The 21462-nt window shown below is 35.0% G+C and overlaps 1 protein-coding gene across 1 annotated transcript in view; it reads right to left on the bottom strand.

The window, feature by feature from the left end:
* SGCZ (sarcoglycan zeta) overlaps positions 1-21462 on the bottom strand; it is a 209134-nt gene that overhangs the window by 102733 nt on the left and 84939 nt on the right. Inside the window, exon 2 of the mRNA XM_065634210.1 lies at positions 15625-15726. Within this exon, the coding sequence (XP_065490282.1) occupies positions 15625-15726 (102 nt within the window). The remainder of the gene's footprint in view (positions 1-15624; positions 15727-21462) is intronic.

The raw sequence follows: 21462 nt of genomic DNA, 5'->3' as shown, positions 1-21462 counted from the left end.
CAGGTAGGGCTTCCTCACTTATTCCGGAAATTCAAGAAGTGCCTGGAAACCAGCTATTTAGGAACTGTTACATAAAATCAGATGAAATTTTGAAAAGGAAAGAATTTTAAAAATCAAAACCAGAAAAAAAAAATCATTTCCAGTAAAAAACATCAGCTTAGTGACCATAGTCCTCTTGACTTAAGTCATCTCAAGTAAGATCAAAGACTTGAACACTAATCTTCCACAGCTCTATGTCTGAGATGAGGATGACTTTCTCCCTCTTTCAGACAACCACACAAGTACACGCATGCAGAGAGTCATAAAGTTTTAGATTAACTCTTGCAAAGGATGAAGATTAATTCTCATGGAGGACTGAGAAAAAAACCCAACATTTCATAGAGAGGGGAAGGCAATTTATAAGTTGTCTGGCTCCAGTAAGTCAATGACACCTTCAGTTGCTCAGAACACAGTACATTTTGTATACTGTATTTATGATCAAATTTTATTCACTTTTGAAAGGGAGCAAGGAAAAGAAACTGTAGGAAACATCAGGCCTGTGAAAATGTGATAGGATGTGATGTTGCATTTCTAATGCATTTTTCTAAGAAATGTGGTATTATGATACTATAAATACATTCACTGAGATTCAGAGCTTACTTGCACTATTGTGGAAGGACACATTTGAGAAAAGCAGGATGAATTGAATCTTCCTATTTTTCTATCTTACCTTGAAAGACCTGCCTCTTACTTTCACATCCTCTATTTCTATTGTTAGTGCTCCTGCCCCTAAAACATCTCAAAGGGTGAAGACATTTGCTAGAAACAATTCATAATAAAACTGTTTATCTGTCTTTACCAATCAGGAGCAATGTCATTATCATTTTCATCTTTTAATGGAAACATCATTGTATGGTAGCCTCATTAGCAAAAACTGTTTAGTAAAGCAATAAAATAATGCCAGGCACTATTCTTTATAGCTTGTAATTAGAAAAAGCATCACATCTCATGAGAAATTTATAGCTCATCACTCTCAAAACACACAGGAAATACATCTAAGAGAGGGATGAGCTTAGAACAATGCCTATAAGCTTGAGCTTCAAGACAGGAAAAAAAAAATAATTGTAACTAAGGGAACTGAACAATAGTGGAGGATCTCAGTATGTTTGATATAGAATACTCTATACAAATACAATACTTCTGTACTTTGTGTTAATACCACCATGCCTGGATGTTCATATTTGCTTACATTGTCTATCAGCACACAAAATCTGTTAAAGTGTCTAGCCATATAACCTTCTGTGAGATAGGAAAGTGCTATTACCCCTGTTTTACAGACAAGAAATTGAGGTGCAGAAACTATCTTGTCTGAAATCCTGAAAAAGCTATTGATCTTTAGAAAGAAAATAAATTATCCTAGTTCTGCCTTTCCCAACCTTTGTACCCATTATAGTACAAAAACAAATGGCATAAAGATAATAAAATTCTAAATTCTAAATATTCACATAACTTCTAGAAACGGTACCCTCTGGTCTCTAAAGCGGTATGGAACATGAAGGTGCTGGGGGGCAAGATATTCTTCAGAGCGATCTTTTACCTTTAATCTCAGTCTAAATATGGTGAATTTGTTTACTGTCCAAGTGTCTTACCAGCCTTACCCTTCATTCTTGCCTTAAGTCAGAAGACCATAAAATACAAAAGGTTAGGCAGATATTTGTTGAGTTTCCCAGCTTTCTAAAATAATTTTTATTAACAGTTTCTGACAAAATCGCATGCAGTTTAGAATGGCATTTCTATTAAAAAACCAAACAAACAAAACACAAAAAAACCTCCTAAAACATTGAATTACCAAAGATTTTTCCAAGATACTGAAACAAGATTGATTAAAGCCTGCTAAGCTAGAGGCCTAGCACACTTAAGTAAGCACATATAGCACATGTAAGGTCTACTATTAAGAAGGAACTATTTAAATATGCTGCAATATCATGCTATAGTGTGTACCAAAGGACAGGATCAGGAGAGGCACTTAAAAAGCACACTCTTGATGAAAATTAAAATGCTAAATGTGATGATACAGATCAGAGGAGATTCTGTTTTAAAAAGCTAGAATCACATTTGAAAAGGACTGCAAGATGAAGACGAAATTCTGAAACACTATGCCCAGCTACTGGGAAGTGAGTCATTCATCTGTAATTTATCTTCAACAAAAAATGTTAAATTGGTCTATTAAAAAGAAATAAATAGTCATTAAAATGTTTGATTTAATTTTAAGATTATTATTGAATTATTATAGCAAAACTATTAACATTCACAATTCTGCAGAACATAAAAATAATGGTAAAAGTGTCTATGGACCTTCATACAATTAAGGGAAGCATTCATATGCTTAATATTTTTAGTTATTTGATTTAAGAGTAGTTTGCTTTCAGGGATAAGTGGTGCAAGAGCAAACTTTTTGCACATGAAGTGGAAGTTGACACAAGTGTATGAATAAAAGTGTCTCATCACTTCACACAGACATCTACATAAAATAAATTGGAAATATCAGACTTTTTAGGCAAGTGTCTCTATGTACCTCATAAAGGATAATTTAATTTCCATGTTAAGAGAACTGAAAGGACCCTTTTGCTTGGACAGGAGGGTCTTTTCAGGCTAAAGTTGGGGCATGTGCTAAATTCTAGCTTGGACTCATCCACAGTTAAGGCTTGGTTTATGTTTATTTACTCTACTGGCTGTGTTCCAACTTTAAACTTGGTTTATTCAGTAGAAGGGAATTTAGCAGGAGGCTGTATTAAGCTGGATGCATCTGCAACTCCTTTTCAATCATGCAGCACACTTCGTGATCCTGGCCTAATTGTCATGCATGCCAGATATCCGTAGTCTGCATGTCCGTAGGTCACTCCTGTGTAAAAACTGAGATATACGGGTGATAAGGAGGTTGTTAGTGCCCACCTGGTTCTCACTGCACTGACAAATGGGGACATGAGCAAAACACACAGTCCCTGAACTGAAAACTGGGTGGAGAGATTAAGTAACATGAACATACATAGATAACTTATTCTGAGCGCTGTACTCATGGTAAAAAATAGATTTATCCCTATTACTATTACAGAAATACACATATGCTACAAAGCGTTCTTTGTAGAGTACATCATTAGTTATTAATTTGTAGTACTTGAATTCACACATAAAGCATCTGTGCCATGCTCACCAGGTGCCTTTTCCAACATTTTGATTGGCAATTTCACCAAATTGCTGAAATCCACAGATAAATACCCAGGGCAATAAACAACAGCAAGCCTTAGAAAGGTACAGAACAAATTACCAGAAATACACAAATACTAACACCAACTCTATTTGTAGTTCAAAACAGTTTTCTTAATGCTTTTCTGACTCTATGAAGAAACAGGTAAATGCCTTAAAATGTTAAGACCAAAGTATGTAGTTAAGAAAAACTGTAGTCTTCAACTGGGGGAGGGGAAAAAAAAAAAAAAAAAAAAAAGAGGCCTCTTGCACACTCTACTAACTATTTCAACTATTCATACCAATTTTCTGGGGATTGTGTGTGAAAACCTCTGAAACATTTCAAGATGTTATTTTTCAACTAATAGAAGAAAAACTCCAAAGAAATAAAAAGAAACTGTGCCACAGATAAGTATAAACTTAAGTAGGTATTTTTTTCCCCCAACATACCTGTCTTTTCCACATATTTACCTGACTTTTTTCCCTAGTGTTCAATGACCACCGTTTAAGATAAAGAAGTACCACTTCATTCTTGCATCAGCTGCTTTCAGGTAATTCTAGCACCTTATCTGTGCAGTATAGGAGTTCTAACAATCATACACCAACATATTATTTTCCTTACTTTCATAAGAACAGAATTATATTGTCCTTATTCATGCTGAAAAATCTGTATACTATTCAGTATGAATGACAGTGTTTCAAAAAACTACTGCATGCTAGTGAAGTATATCTTATAAGACAAGCAGTACCTGCATCTTAGAAGAACGTGATGTAGTATCCCACATCTAAATAGACATAACGATATTTGTACTAAAAAAAAAAAAAAAAAAAAAAAAAAAGGTAAAACCCACATTTTCTTCTTGTAGAATGTTCAGTAGTTGTTCCTGCAAAAAGATCATCTACTTTCTGCATTTTCTGTGCCAGTGTTTTGGCTCAGCTTGTCAGGAGAGATAACTGGCATTTCAAAATCCCTACACTTTATTAAAATAACAACAAGAGGATGAAGCAATTTCCTTCCGGGATGTTGTAGTTACTTATTCAGAAAGAGAGACCATGTATTTATAGGAAGATTCTGATCTGGTGGATGCCAATGGAGAAACTCGAAGAAAAATAAACTTTGCCCAAAACTTATATTTATATACTGATCTAGCAAGGGGGGGGTGGAAATCTTTCTAGCCATTCTATATTCTTAGTGTAAACTCCAGTTTTCCTTTCTACTAAAAATGGTTGTGGCATCTTTCATGCAAATCATTACTAGAGTGCTAAGTTTAGTATCAACACAGATTACACTTTTACTAATGAGAATTATGTACAATAACTTTGTATTTTTAAAATTTAGTTAGGCTCCAAAGCAAAGGAAAATTAAACATCACCAACCTACACGCATGCTACTGCAATTACCACTTACACTTACAAAGACTTCAGCGAGAACATATACTGTTGTAGCTGTTGCAGAATTGTGCATGACAGATTGCCACTCTAAATTAACCAACTATGTGAACTACAGTTACTTGCTTTGCAGAAGAACTGAATTCAGCTAGAGATACAAATGAGCTTCTGGCTGAAGCCCAAGAGCCAACTTTACTGTAAATCCCCAGATGTTTGTTGTACAATCATAATGCCGAAACCATAATTACCTATTCCAGTACAGGATGTTAACTTGTTCAGCTGCTTCCATTATAAGACTTCTGCTTTCCTTGCGAGTTTTCTTTATCCCAATCCCACCTATGAATTTCAACATCTATAGTCTGAAGTTCTTATCAGTGTTTATTTCCAGCTGAAATTCTAAAAAAAAAATAAAAAATTACCCTTAATTTGTGTCTATGAGACACAAATAATACATTGCAAAGCAATGCACTAGTTTACTGTTTCATAGTTTTTTTTTTTTAATTTGAAATCTTTATATAGCTTGGAGATTTATCCTTGAAAAAAAAACAACTTACACACTTCACTACCACCTTAAAGTTTTTTGAAACAGCTTTTGATAATATCTTACAATGTAAGAATTTGGAACAATTGAACTTTTTGGTCACTTGCAAGTCAGCAGAGTATGTTGATGTTAAAAATCAGAGCTTTGAAAAAATAAACTTCTAGCGTCTTCTGTCAGTTTCTCATTTCCTCAATATCACATAAAGTGAGAAGATTATGAGAAAACTATGTTCCATGCAAAAACTGGAATATGGAAAATTTTAATACTTTTCTACAAAACCCACAGGAAATTACACTTGAGAAAGAACAGCATAATTATACCGAACGTTAGCAATAGGAAGAAACTATAGAATGCATCACTTTGGTGGAAATCTGATGTATTTTTTATTTTATCTGTAGAATGCATGGTATTTCAGGTTACTTGTTACAGGTACAATTTTCAGGTAACTTTTCATTTGAACTTGCAATTTCTTTTAATAAAATGAGTTCAAAGGAAATTACTGATCATACACAGAACAGAAGGAATTTAAATTGTTTTGCTTTGTGCAATTATTTCATGGGGATGCTCTTCAAGTCAGTAAGGCTTCAAATAATTTTAGTGTTATGTATCACTCTTGGATGCAGGCCAGTGTCAAAACATGGTCCTTGTTATGAAATAATCAATGCTTCCATTTTATTTCTTCAAACAGTAAATTTGAAACTGTTCTAAAGTAACTTTTAGCAAAGATTCAAGACTATAATCCATAAAATGATAAAATGTGGTACTTATTCATTTTGCAACTAAAAGGAGAATAATTACTCCACCTGCCTTTTTTAAGGAGGGAATGGATTAACCACGTATTGAAGATCAATAAGCAAAAAAAAATTATATCTGATATGTTTCCAGCACTGCCTAAGAAAGGAAAAAATGATAGCTTTTTTTCTAAAATACATCAGTTGTTGAGCCTACAAGTATTTTAGTAATCCATACTATTTTATTAAAATACTTGTAGCACTTCTTTTATCTATTTATCTTCTCTGCCTCATTTTAACTTGATACTTCCTCATTACAGCTACAGTCACATTGCTTCCTAAACCGGACGGAAGTTCAGCAGGTCTCTTGACAAACTGATCTGGCAGAACACAACTATTAAAATTTTAAGTCACTGAGGGAGAGATTTCAGAACTATATAAAGGAGATTCAGTCACAGTACTAGATAGATGGGAAGCTCCTTCAGGGAATAGTAAAAAATAAACAAAAAATACTCTATAAAAACATTTTCAAAGTAGAAAATTTCATTGCTGATGACAAGTTGTTTCTGAAACTAGAGTTTTATAGCATGGTATATTTCTTATGACAACAAAGGCTGTATAGTATACACTCAAAAAAACACGCTTGCTATCTGGAATAAAAGGCTCCAATTCTTAAGACTGACCAGTAATTTTAAAATGTTGTGCATATATATGCAAGTTATATATCCGTGTGCATATGCAAAAAAAAAAAGTTTTTGATTATGAAGGAGTAAAATCCAAATTAGTTCTTACTGAATAGTGAGAAAATACAAAGTTCGTTTCAAACAGGAAATGTACAGTATTATAAATGTAATCCTGATGTGGTTTTTTTTTTGATAGTCAGCTATTAGAAGCTGCAAATGAACATGCAATTCATTCCTTTAAGAGAGGAATGGTGTTCTAATCAGGGACTGTCAAAACAGATATGATGATTATACTAAATCCGAACGTATTAATTTCACTCCAGGTAGCCAAGGTAAGATTTTTTTTTGTTGTTGTTGTTTTCCCATCTTAAACCTTGGAATATTCATTAATTTTCTCTGTTATCATGTGAGACACCAGACCATGTGCAGTGTCACAAAAATATGCTATTTCTCAACAATTAGAAAATAATTTTATTTCATTGCTTAGAATTTTTTTCTTCGTGATAGAATATAGAAATACTAATTACAATGAAAACAAACCCAAACCAAAGAACACAACCACACACCAAAAACAAACCACCTCCCATGAAATTCCAAAAGAAACAAACAAAAAAACCACACAAAACCCACCTCAGCCTAATACAAGTCTGTAAGTTACATATGGAGATAGAGGAATTGTTTTTCCTGAACTGTTCAGCAAACTCTGGAAGTAAGCTTCTATAACTTCGCTTCAGGTGTGATTAAAACAAAAATTACTTCAGAACCTCTATTTGAATCATTCACATCTCTTTTAGATTAACAAGCAGATTTTGGGTTTGAATTTTATTGTTATTCATTTTTGCAGATTATGAATGGTATATCTGCTCCATGTAATTTGATTACAAACATTTTTTAAAGTGAGAAATGTCATACAAAACACGAGGTATACTGAAAGCAAAGCTGAACAAGTAAAAGAGGACTGTAATAATTTTGTTTCAAGAAATTAATTTTTTCCCTATCTAATGGGCAAAACTAATTTTGTAAGTTGGCTTACACTTTTAGAAATTACACCAATTTCTGTTTCAGAATGAATACCTTGAGAATCTTTCTTATATTAACTTTCAAAATGTTAGCTTTGAAGTTCTGAGTTGATTATTACCTCGATACTTTTAAGATTCATCTGATATGAAACAGGAAAGAAAAAAGTGTTATTATTAATGAGTTGGAAATAATTAAGCCTCTGAACACTTAAACCAGCAATGATTTCATTATTTTTCTGTTTCTCTTTTGCTTCTAGAAATTACTTGTTTGTACACTCCTCCTCCTAGATTGTATTGTATGCAAACTTGCTGAGGGTGCACTATGCAGGTCCAGGTCATTAATGAAGAAATTAAACAATGTTGACCTCAGTGCTGACCCCATGAGTACACCACTAGGGACTGGCCTCCTGCTGAAGTTTGTTCCACTGGTCACAACTCTTTGAGCCCAGCACTTTAAGCCAGTTTTCAGCCCACCTCACTGTCCTTTTAGCATGTACACCATCAGTTTAGCTAAGAGTATATAATGGGAAACTGGGTCAAAAGCCTTGCAAAAGACAAGATTAATGATATTAGCTGTCCACATCCACCAAGCTAGACACTTTGTTGTAGGAGGCTGTCAAGGTGGTCAGGCATTATCAGAAATCCATGCTGACAACTTGCAACAACATTTGATGTAGTATATAATTTTATTACGTGAGTATTCTTTGTTGTTAATACACTTATGAAGTAGATCTCCTCCTAACTTAAAAAACACAGTTTACATTTTTTTTTTTTTTTTTTAAATTTGTCTTTGTCTACTAAAGACCTACAAGTGAGATCATTGCACAGCCTGACTTGTAAGAAATACATTTCAAACAATCCCAGCAGCCTTCAAGCCAGGGTTAACAGACTACATTTTGGAGAGATAAAATTACGTTATGTACTTTGAGCTTAACAGCTTATATGCATAGTGCCCTCCCCCAATGACTCTCATTTTTTTCCCCCCTCAATTTCATCTATGCATCCATAGCTTCAATGTTTCTACAGAGGAGCAAAAAGTAAGGTCTATCTTAAGTTTGTAAAATGGGATGCAAAGTATAAAAGTCGTTCTCCATGAAGGAACATGAGTAAATTCCTGTATGAAGAGATAAAGGATGACAGATTTTTCTCCTTTTCAAGTCTCTTTCAAGTAATTTTCTTTTACATTCCTGCTTTAGATCAGATTTTCCATGGAAATATTAATAACAATTTCCCTTCATTTTAAACATACAGAATTTTTTAAAGCAGTTGCTTAGCCTCTACAAATTGCAACTGTATTACATTAAAGTTGTTCAGGGCAAAAAATATTGTTTCTCAGCTTAAGATGCTTGTATAGTTAAAATAGATCAAGCCAAATTCACTTTGAATGAGTATTAGGATCAGACATAAGACATGATGAACATCACACTGAAATATCACATGGTTTCATTAAAATTTGCCCCAGTGGAACATAGATGTATTACATGAAGGAAGTACTTAGAAAACTGAAAATGCAATTTCTAACGAAAGCAACAAATGCCAGAAAAATAGTTACTACTTCATTAATTTACCCACATCCTTCTGAAGATATGTTCCCAAATCAAATTCAGTCGATTGGTATAAAATTGGGTGGATATAGGCCACTCATGAATTTGTTCATGAGCTGTAATCAACCAAAGTAAAAAGCTTGGGTATTATTAACTCAGAATTTCCAATACAACAAGCAGAGATCCTCCTTGACTGAACAACAAGGCACGGTAATAATAAGAGTAATACAGGCTGACAAGAAAAAATGATGTGTTCGAAAGATAGAGTTGTACAATTGGATGACCCCCAAACAGGTTTCAGTGAAGTATAGCAAATCAAGGACAAAATCATGAATCATGAAAGTTCTTATCAGGTGTCAGTGAAGAGCGAGTACAGCCAACTCAATTTCAAAGGGGCAGTCCCTACAGAGACCACCAACAAATATAAGAATGACTTGTCCCTTCCAAAGCTTGTGATTAAGAAAAGCTTATATCTTGTTTATAGCCAATAAACTGACACTAGGCTTTCAGTACATTGGAACTACACCCTGTGTAGAGCCAAAATGAGTGAAGGAGTCCTTTATGCCATAGCAATGACTTTATTCTCAGTGACAGGTGAGTGATCCCAAGGGCAAAAGCTGAAGAGTAGGTATCAGAAAAATGAACTGGGGAGCATTTCAGATTTTGTCCAAGAGGATTGTGATGTGTAGCTGCAGAAATAAGCATTGTACTTCACCCTGAGCAATAAAGGTGGCAGATTCTTGGGTGCCTTTGTGATTTTTTTTATAGTACAAAAAAGGTGACCAATGACATCTCCTAATTGGAGTTTCTCTGATATCCATATACCTCAGTAGTGGCAGGACTCAAAACAGTTTTGCTGCATGGCAATGGGGTATCTTACAGAACAGATAAGAGAGTAGATTTAGCAAACAACTTGTCCCTGAATTTTAAGAAGAATATGTTTCAGGGGAGGGTGGGGGAACATGTTGCTCCTCCCAAGCCCCAAAAGTCAATGAATATGACAGGACCTTACAAAAGATTATGCACGTCTTTCAAGAAAAGAAGACTTTGGAAACTACAGCATAGTCAGTCTCACTTAATTTCCTAGCAATATTATGGAGGAGATTCCCCTGAAAATAATTTCAAAACTGATGAAGGAAAAGAAGGCAACTGGGAAAAATAAGCATAAGTTTACTAAAGGCAAGCAACACCTGATTTAGTGATCTTATATAATGAGAAGGCTGGCTCAACGGACAAGTGCAGTGGATGTCCTTCCCCAACTTCATAAGGGCATTTGATGTAATCTATTCTGCTTCTTTTTAACTGTTTCAGACAAAGAAGCTCAAAGGCAGAAAAGGAATTGGGGGTTCTCACAAAGACATCTAAGGCCTCAGCACAATCCTAAATACATGCAATGTGCTGGCTGGATTTGACAAAATTTAGTTTTGTGTTAATTATTACACACACTTGGAGAGACACTGAAGACAGAAATACATTGTAGAATAGCTTTTGTCAAAGTTGACTCAGGTTTGCAAATAAAACAAAATATTAAAAAAAAAGTTCTCTAAGTATTTATAAGGATATTCAGTCTCCAGAGTGAAAATCTAGAAAGAAGGAATACGAGAGAGAAGTTCTGCTTTGAAATCTACCTACAATTTCTTAGTTCTTATACAATCATAACTTTAAAAATACAAGATATACAGACAGTTTTCAGAGTTTCCTGTGTTCAGTTAGAAGTTTATATGTATTCAGTGTTTCTTGTTTGCCAGATCTTTTCCTAATGAATTTTAACTAAATCATTAAATTCTGTGTTCTCTAAGGAAATCTCTTGAAAACACATACTCTTTAAGTTCAGAGAATACACTTTTAACCTTGCTAATTGTACACACACACACACAAAAAGCAATCCCCTGTAATTTAAGGGACTAGTTACTTACTTTATCTGCAGTGGAAACAATTTAACAAAGAGAAAACTTGATTTTCTACAACACTTAAGTACTGTATGTGCAAATGAAAGATCAAAAAATCCAAGAATACACTTCCAAGAAAACACCATGAACCAATTTTATTATTATTAAAAAAACCTAATAAAGCTATACCTTGATTGTTTCCATTCACAAATGCAGCAGTATGGATGCAGCTGTAGCATAATAAAGAAATTTAATTCAGAAGAACTGAAATATTGTAATAATTCAAGTTATTGCATTATGTGTTGTTTGATTTCGCACATCATTAATGATACACTCTGAGGGATGTAGTTTGCTTTTTTCTTTGCATTATGTCAATGCAAGTGATACAAACAAGTAAAATATAACATTGCCTGGACTAAACTTACTGGTTTCAGATTAAAGTATGCAACTAGACCAGCCATAGTCACAATGAAATTCTCAGTAAAATTCAATTCATAGAGTATGCATACCCTTGTTCCAGGGATATAAATATGTTAATTCAGGATCGAAAGAGCCCTTATCTGCTCAAGTTCTGATGTATCAATTCAAGTTCTGACATGCAGTTAAGTCATTTGATGAAAATACAGAAGTATCTTTTTTGTTTATACGTGAGATGTTGGGTAGGTACACATGGGTCTGCAGACACCATTAACTGAATAGAGCAAAAAGGGCAAAGCAAAAGGAGCAAGGTTAGAAAAATGGCACCCTCTGAGTAGCCTTCACATTTAGACATCTTCTACAGAAAAAATATGAATGGTCAGTTTACCCAAGACCTGGATTCTGTATTAATACTTTTTGACACAAAATTGTACATGGGCAGGAGAAAATATCAATAGTTGTGTTTTTAAAAATTAATGCATATTTTTTCCCCAGCTGACTCAACTCAAAATAGTTTAGCATTTACTTTTAATATTCACGGTTTTAATGAAGGAACCACAATATAAAAGACAATTTTTCAACCTATGTGCAAAGTTCAAAACATCTCTTCTGATAAAGGCAGTTTAAGATCAGCATTTAACCCTGCATAAACAATCTTACTTGGAGATCCAGGTATGTTGCAGGCAAAGTGGTGATTTCAGCATCTATAAGGATATGTGAACTTTACACCAGCAAATCTTGCCACCCTTCACATTTAAATTGCAACCAGGGAGAGCTCAGTTCAGCCCAGCTACTCAGCAGACTGCCTGGGACTCTTACCAGAAAGTAGTTCACTATCAGAATCAGAGGTGAACCCTGTGCTATCAATGGCACATTTTATCAGCTCCAGATCTAGCCAACTAAAAGATATCTCCAGCACGTGTGGAAGAACGCCACTCACGCCTGTTAACCACAATATAGCACAGGTGCTGCTGCACCCTGCTGCTAGTATCATTGGTTTTCCCACCTAACCCTGCTTTGTGCAGAGTAATGGGAAATCAGGGGTGCCCTGAGGTCCCCCAATGGCCATTATATAAACCACGTCACCAGTGCAGAGGAAATACACCCAGTTCCACAAAGTTATTATTGGATATGTTACAAGTCATCTCAAGAGTTAACGGACTGACGTCACTTTAATGTTTGTCTTCCTTTAGAGGGGAATGAGTAAAATTGCTTAAAGAGCAAACTCTCCTTTTAGAAAATAAATAAGCGACACACACATGAAAAAGACTGCAGAGACATCGGCTTCAAATGAGTTTTAAATTCCACAGCACATTTTAACTCCCATATGCATCAAACTTGAATCATTACTGCTTCCATGGAAAAGGCGGGGAAAAGCATTCATTCCCCTCTGTATCACCCAAAGTAAACACTAGTGGCTGGTGAGCAGGACAGCTCTTCAGAATCCACTTTCTGTATTGATTAGATCCCTGCTGACTACAATGACAGCTCAGAAAGCCTGGCTCACTCAAAGATTTCTACAGCACCAAGGTGAATTCTGTAAGTGACAAAACAGCTAATGTCACATGCAGATGCCATGCAGAGACATCACATATCTCTACCATACGGCTTAATACAGCTCCAGAGCTGTTTTTTATCATTCCCCCATGACATTCACACTTGTACTCATCACAAATTGCTAAAACTTTATCACAGCTACTGGGTAAACTGGCAAAACACTGGAACATGAACCTAGCTCATAAGCACTGTGAGATGAGCAAAGTCTAAATACATACTGCTTTTTCAGATAGGTAACAAGTGTTTTAATGTTAATAGATATAAGTAGACCCGCGACACCAAAAATATTTTAGTTGAAATACTTTGCCCAGCTAATGATCCACTTTCTTTTCTTCTGCTGCTGGTTTGAGGACACTTACTGTCAGGTGTATCTGTTTTTAATGAGCCTCACAGGAATGGTGTGACCTTGTATTGGGCTACTAGTATACTTTGCATCCTGTTCCTTTACATAGTAACATTTCTGTGGATTTTTTTCTAAGACTAGTTAGCAGCTCTGAAGAAATTAGGACCCTACTTGAGCCCCTAATTACTCTCACGAAACAAAAGTTTCCATGTTTACTTTAACAGAACCAATGTTCTACAATATGAAGCTCTGTGTGTGCAAATATCCCAGATCATAACTCATGTACAATAACAGGACATGGAACAATAAGAGACACCATCCACCCACAGAAAGGAACTGGGAAAAATGCACAAACTTATGTTCTGCAACATGTAAGAAAAAGTATGATCCCTGAAATGTTATACAGCCTGGGAGTTTTACGCCAATTTCATAAAGTCAAAATATTGGAATATTAATACCAAAGAAGTTCATGCTTTAGGCATGATTTTAAATGGATTTGTTGTCCTAGATATTAAGGTCTAACAGAACCCTTAAAATATTTTTTCTATTTATATATAGGTAAAGAGAAAGTATTCCAGTTAATTTGAAGAATACTATAGTTTCAAAATGTAAAGAAAATATTAGACAATTGCAGAAACTACTCAAGAGTTGCTTACACCTTTACATGGCAAGGTGGTTGAAGAAAAACTAAACCCACAGCCAAAGTTCCCTTTCATAGATTTTTTTGAAGGCAGAAACTGGCCTTATTGATTTACTCTTGGTAGCAGTGCTTGGTACTTAAATGGTCATTTACGTACTTAGGTGTTGTACAATTAGCATTCCATTGTTTCTGCACCCCTCAGAATTCTGATCAATATCAAAGCTATGATATTTTCATTTATTTAGAAATAATTCATTATCAAATATTTGATTATAGATTTAGCTTAGCTGTTTATTTATATTTTTATCTACTATTATAAAAGAAACATTATAAACAAGACTTTAACATAGTACGTATGATCAGTTGAAAAGTAGCACATATCTGCTCAATAAAGTGACCAAAATTCAACATTGTTGGGGAATATACTGTTACTTAAATATTTAAGAATTTTTTCATTACCTAGGACAATATCGCTACTCTGTAAAACATTGAAAGACCTTAGTTTTACCAAAAAAAGAAGACAAAGAGACTACCTGTTCACCTCACACACCTATTAACAGATTAAACCAATTAAGAGAAATGAGAAACTGTCATGATCTCATCTATGCACTTGAAACTTCTTTTATATACATTGAAGACAGATTTCAGACAGAATTTTCCACAAAGGTACTTAAGGTAAACATACTTTTCATTCCTATCAATTTTTGCACTATGCACTATGAAAATCCTTTGCTGATGATTGACTGAAAACCATTGTAGCATTCCTCTCTGATCATAGGTCATCACTTGCATGGTAAAGAGGACTCAAGAGATTTCCAGTATTTCAAAATTATTGTTTTAATTCATTGACAATATTAATATAAACAACATGACTGGAGGAAAAACAAAAAAGAAAAAAACAAACACACCACAAAACCAATACACAACCCCCCCCCCCACTCAAACACAAACAACACCACCAAAACCCCCACACCAACAATTGAAAAAAAAAACCACAAAACAAAACCCAGAGGTTAAAAATGAGCTACACTGAATTTCTGAATACAGAATATCTTGATTTTCTTTTCCCTCTGTAGCAACTTGCTGCTAAATGATAAAACAATTCAATTTAAGAAAAATTAAAGACGGTTTGCTTTGAAAAAACAAATCCTAGACACATCAAGCAGTTTAACTAGATTGCCTGTACCTGAGGTAAAAAAAAAAAAAAAAAAAAAAAAAGAGAGAGAATGAGGGGAAAAAAGAAATTACACTAGCTAAATACACCAGAAAGAACTTAAGCATATACAAACCCATTATTTATTTCACTGCATTTTGCATATATCACCAAGCTATTCTCCTGGAGTTCCTTTCAAAAGAAGAGTGATATGTTCCATTCCCAATGTTGAGGTCATTTGAAATATAAAACACACATGCTTTGAATGTCCTTTCTCTAGGACAAGACATTTCTTTTAACGGGCAGACAAAGTGTCAAGAAAAAAAAAAAAAATCATTTTGGACATGAAGGAAACTTTCACTGTTAAGGTATTCTTAAAGAAAACCTCCATTGATTGTTAATTTAGGAGGTATAAAAATTCAACTTTTTAGTTTGAGACTGAAGAGATTAATTTATATCAGCTGTAAATTAAGAAAAAAAGATGAAAGCCACCTACCTTTCGGGAATGGATTTCTTTCACATATAGTGGAAGTAGAAATTCAGATATTCCTTCAAGTCGTATTCCTTTTTTAGTGACTCTCAAATTTCCCATTCCATCCTACAATCAATAATATATATATATATATTCACTTTAGGAAATAACCGTATCCAGAACAAGGTAAAAAGAACACAGGGCTAACATCTATCCCACGTTCCCCATGTCTCCTCATGATCTTGAACAGGAGTTATATGAGGGGATAAGTAAAGCTTCACCTAGGATTGAGGTATTTAACTGTGCAGCTTAATGGTGAACTGCGTATGTTATTCCTTGGCTTGACTTAATGAAAGGGTGCAAATATACATAAGTATTCCTTTACTGTAGAGGTGTAGATCTTGAATAAGAACTGGTGAGCAAAACATTTAGTTAATAATCTCTAAAAATATATTTGGTAAAACAATTATTTTTATGTAGTGAAATATTAGAAAAATATTATATCACTGCTATGTCTTGAATCAACTGCTTTTGCTTTTCCCAGCAATTAAAATACATAGCAAAATATCCTATAGGAAGGAGAAGGGTTTTTTATTAGAAGTTGCTCATCACTACTAAGAATGTGTGGCTGGTGAAAATAATAACTTCAGAATGCTGGGCGTTATTTTTCTCCATTTTAATTAACCTGAATAGAAATAGGGAAAGGGCCATTGTAAAAGTTTGGATAAAAAAAGCAAACCAAATGATTGAATGTTCAATAAAATATAAGCACAGAAAAGTGGCATAGTAAGGCTTCAGCTGTATTATAGAAAAAACAATTAAACCTGCTTGATACTCAAGACACAGGGTCATTTTGCACAATGATAAAATTTCAAGACTTTTTATCCCTGGATGCTTGTTATTATATCCCTGAGAGAAGGTAATTCTTCACTGTGCAGCCAGTGGAATTGAACTTGATCCACTTAAGTGCAAAATTGGCAAATTTAACTTAATTGCTGATTAAACGTTTTGAAGCCATTGCTGCCTCTAGTGTAGCAGAACAGTGAGAACTTGCATTTCTGCTCTGTTGGCTGAACTGTGAAACAAGTAACCTCCACTTGCCGGGCAATCATAAACAGCTGGATAAAAGTGTCCACAGCTGTTATAGCTGAAGCTAGAAGAGGACACCAAATTAAACAACACTATACTTACCAAAATATAGTGTAGCCACTATACCACTATAGCTATTCCCTTTCTAAAACAAAAAATTATTCCAATATCGCATATATTTCATTGACACCACTGCATCCATATCTGAAGCACGACTGCAAAAATGTTAATTTTTGAAGACAACAAAAAGAATTACATTTTACACAATGTAATTCAGCTGGTATCATTTCCAAGACACAACAATGGCATAGCAATAGATAGCTTTCCCTGCTATGACAGATTTGCGAAGAACATACTGTTGGGAGTCATGTCTTCACATGTCAGTTATACAAGTAGAAGCCTAGATCCCTGTGACTACAAAATCAGAAACTACCAGAGTCAGAAAATAAATTTAACTCCTTTCCAAAGCAGAGAAAATATAGAAAAAGAAAAGCTAATGCTAAGGCTATGTATATTAGAGAATATGCTCATTAAAGGAATGTGGCACCAAGGGAAATTTGCAGACTCTGTAATAGCCCATATAATGTTGAACAAAACTTGTAACTGATTATATAAAACGAAGAACTGCCTATTTTTCAGCAAAAGTGCTATTTTTTTTCAAATTCTGTATTGCACTTTAACCCCAGCTGGTGACTAAGCCCCACACAGCTGCTTGCTCACCTCCGAGTAAAAACGAGAAAACTCACGGGTTGAGGTAAAGACCATTTAACAGGTAAAGCAAAAGCCACATGCAAAAGCAAAGTAGGGAATTCATTCACTACTGCCTCTCAGCAGGTAGGCGGTTGTCCTGGGTCATTGAGGGGGGGCAACAAGAGGAGATGGTCTGAGTCAGGTGACCACAAATTGACCAATGGGAGTATTCCATCCCATTCACGACTTCCTGGATTTAAAAGGTGGACCCGAAGGACTCTCTCTCTCTCTTCTGCTGGGTCTCCTGCTGCTTTGCTTTGTCTCTGCGTTTTTCTGCTGTCCCTGCAAGCTGAGGACTCGTGACAAACTGAATCTAGTTCTGGCTGGCTGAAGGATCCTGCCGAAGCAGCTGCTGGGAATTGCACGACTGGTTCTATAATATTTGTTCTGCTTTATTTTTCTCTATGTTTATTTAGTAGCATTAGTAAAACGTTTTCAAATTTTCCAGCTTTCTTCTCTCTGTTCTTCTTTTCCTTTCCTCTCAAAATCGCCTGTCCTTAGTGAAAAAGGGGGAGGAGAGGGAGGGCGGAAAACGGGAGGGGGGAAGAGGTTTAAGGAAAATACATCTGCCGTGGTTTTTGATTGTCTCCCCACGATCAAACCACAACAGTGGTTCATCCATCTCCAGGAAAGCCGGGCTTCAGCATGTGTAACAGCTACATGGGAGACAAATGCCATCACTCCAAATGTACTCCACTTCCTTCTTCTTCCCCTAGCTTTATATGCTGAGCATGATATCATATGGTATGGAATAGCCCTTGGGTCAGTTGGGCTCACCTGTCCTAGCTGCATCCCCTCCCTGCTCCTTGTGCACCCCCAGCCTACTCACTGGTGGAGCAGTGTGAGGAGCAGATAAGGGCCTGTGTGTAAGTGCTGGTCAACAATAAGTAAAACATCCCAGTGTTATTAATACTGTTTTCAACACAAATCCAAAACATAGCCCCATAGCAGTTAGCATGAAGAAAATTAGCTCTATCCCAGCCAAACCCAGTACTCTATGACAGATGAATTATCAAATACTGTTTCTTAAAAAAGTGATATTTTGTTTTAAAGTATTTTTCTTAAATCTAGATATGAGATATCTCTCTATATATATCTCTATATATAAATAATTTCAAATATAAAACCTCAGGCATTTGTAGACTTTATCACAGAGTGCAATATGAAACTGTGGTGCCTATTTTTTAAAAGAAAGAAATTAGAGTTTGCTTTTGAATGTATAATCTGCATTAGTACCCATTAATTCTCAGTTTTGCCAATCCTGCTTTTCTATACATGCTATAGTACTAGCCTAATAAAATCGTAATAGAAGAGAACATGCTGAGAAAAGAAAACAATCATGCCGTATTTTTGGCAGTGAATAAATATTCATCAAGAAATAGGCACTGATTTATTGATTTGAATATAAAGACATTTTCTAACTGAAAAGGTAAATTCAATATGTTGTTTTATCTGCTTCTGTGGAATGTTTGTAACTGCCAAGCACAAAATAACATGCACAATAAAACTGGGCGGGGGGGGAAGTGAAAAAATACAAAGTCAAACTTCCAGAAAACTGGAAAAGCTGAAATTAAGATTGCCTAGGAAAATTCCATCTGTTCCACCTTGCGTGGATGATAAAGTCTATAATTATATGTAATATATTGAATATACATAATATATATTTAATATATATCCTGAATTCCAGCTAATTCCAGACAAGGTTGGCACTACTCTTTAACTGGCACCTACTCACTATTTTACTTTCACCTCATTATTTTCTTTGCTCCACGTTTTTTGTACTCTGTTAAATCCCTGCTTTGAAGACAGTACTGTCAACTTCCCTCATGGCTTCTGTTCTCAGAAGGGTTTATCACTGAAGACAGAGAGTTCTTCATAACTATTAATTAATTTTCAAAACACTTTTGCTGGCTTTATGCCAAGTGATATTGTTCTTATGTTACTGAAAGGCAACTGAAGCACAGAAATTAAGCTGTTTGCTAATTTTTGGTACTTATCATATTTTGTCTGTTTATTTTCAGCAGTTAATTCAGGTAGCAAGTTTAAACTGCCGAGGTTTCAGAAAGAAACTAACGACAGAGCCTCCTGCATCCATATAAGGTCTTACCCTTTTCTGACTGACATTTCTAAGCCCTCATTCTTTAGTCCTTCAGCAGTAAGCTACCCAGCTAGCAGAGTCCAACAATTTGAATGCAGACAGACTCTGGACAGACAGAAGCACCCTAGTTTCAGTAGTGTTACATTATTCAAAATGAGAAGACCAACACTACATTCTGGAGCATAAGCTGCAAATGGTGTTTTAAGATCTAAAACTGAACAAAATAGGGTGACTGTGACCTTAATTGCTTGATAAATGCAATAATCTTCCAGAAAGTAGCTTCCTGAAGTGTGTAACAACTTATATAAGACTGAATAGCAAAATAAAGAAAATAGTGAGACATGTACTGTAGTGTGCTTAATGAGGCTGTCTCCATGCAAAGAATCACTGCCCAGTACATTTTCTTCATCAATAATTCCCCACTCAGTTTAAAGCGGGGTTGGAATAAGAAGAGTTTCTTGTGTCACTGAGCTAGAACTATGCTGTTATAGATAAAAATTCAAGGGTTTTCAGAAGTAACATAAATTGGTCAAAAAGTTATTATGATTGAAAAGATTAATAAGAGCAAGGTCCAGTCTTCTTGGCTCATTTAATGCACTTATGACCATGAAGATCCTTTTAACTTTGAGGCTCCCCAAGAAAGATAAATATTAATATTAAAGAGTTTAAAACAGAACCACGGAAGAATTCCATCTTAAAACATACTTGCTTCTTCCTGTAGATATGATTTTGATGTAACATTATTAGTATAATTCATTTAGACATTCCTTCTGCTAATTTTCCAAATCAACTGCCTAAATGACTTTATATTTTCCAGGCAATGAATACTCAGACTATTGTCTTGTGTGATTTGGTTTTACTCAAGTGCAAAAATACACTTGAATAAACTATTCCAATACTTCCTTACAATATGTACATGCTAAGTTAATGTACTGAGATAAGCTGGGATGGAGTCAGTTTTCTTCACAGAAGCCTGTGTGGTGCTGCGTTTTGGCTAAAACAGTGCTCATAACACACTGATGCTTTTGGTTGTTGCTAAACTGTGCTTGCACAGTGCTAAGCCTTTCTCTTTTTTCCCCTCTCTGTTCCCCAGCAAGTAGAATCGGAACAGGCAAGGAGTTAGGAGGGGACACGGCCAAGACAGCTGACCTGAACTGGCTGAAGGGATATTCCATATCTGGAACATTATACTCAGCAATAAAAAGTGGTCGTAGAGGAAGAAGTGGAGAGGGAGAGAAGGGAGGTTGTCTCTCAAGGTGGCCAATGCTCAGAGACTGACTGGGAATAAGTCTGTTCGTGATAGGTGATGAGTGATTGTTTTTGCATTCCTTTATTTCCTCTTTATGATTATTTAATATTTATGATTATTCTCAGACTTATTACATCTAGAACTTTCCCTTTTTCCCATATAAGAACATAAAGAAACTAACAGTGACCCTGCCTCACTTTTGGTTTTTTCTCTATCAAGAAGAAAAAAAACACAAACCACCACACAACTGCTCCATCTTTAAACCCATAAATATACCAGCCTTACATATATTATCAAAAAATAAGAATAAAATCATCACTATCAACATTTTATGGCATTTTAAGATCATATTAAATTTCAGTCGTGAACACCAGAAATTCAAACAAGCAACTGTTAAAATAGGAAAACTAAACACTTATTTTATGCTGTTGCTTATAACTGCAGCAATCTAGTAATAGTTTTATTGAATTTGAACACTACATTAAGGTGAATGAAATATCAAACTATACTTATTATAAATCTCTGATAAAGAGACTATAACTTTGAGTCAGAGCATTAAAAAAAAAGAGTTCTAATACTGACATTCAGAATTTTGTCAAGCTTTGACCTGTATACAAGTGGACAGAGATTAGTGTCCTCAGATGGTCCTATAAATAGTACGTAAAATGGTATATAA

This window comes from Caloenas nicobarica, chromosome 4 (genome assembly GCF_036013445.1).
Source record: "Caloenas nicobarica isolate bCalNic1 chromosome 4, bCalNic1.hap1, whole genome shotgun sequence".
In the NCBI taxonomy this organism is placed as follows: domain Eukaryota; kingdom Metazoa; phylum Chordata; class Aves; order Columbiformes; family Columbidae; genus Caloenas; species Caloenas nicobarica.
This window is presented reverse-complemented; position numbering and strand designations above follow the sequence as displayed.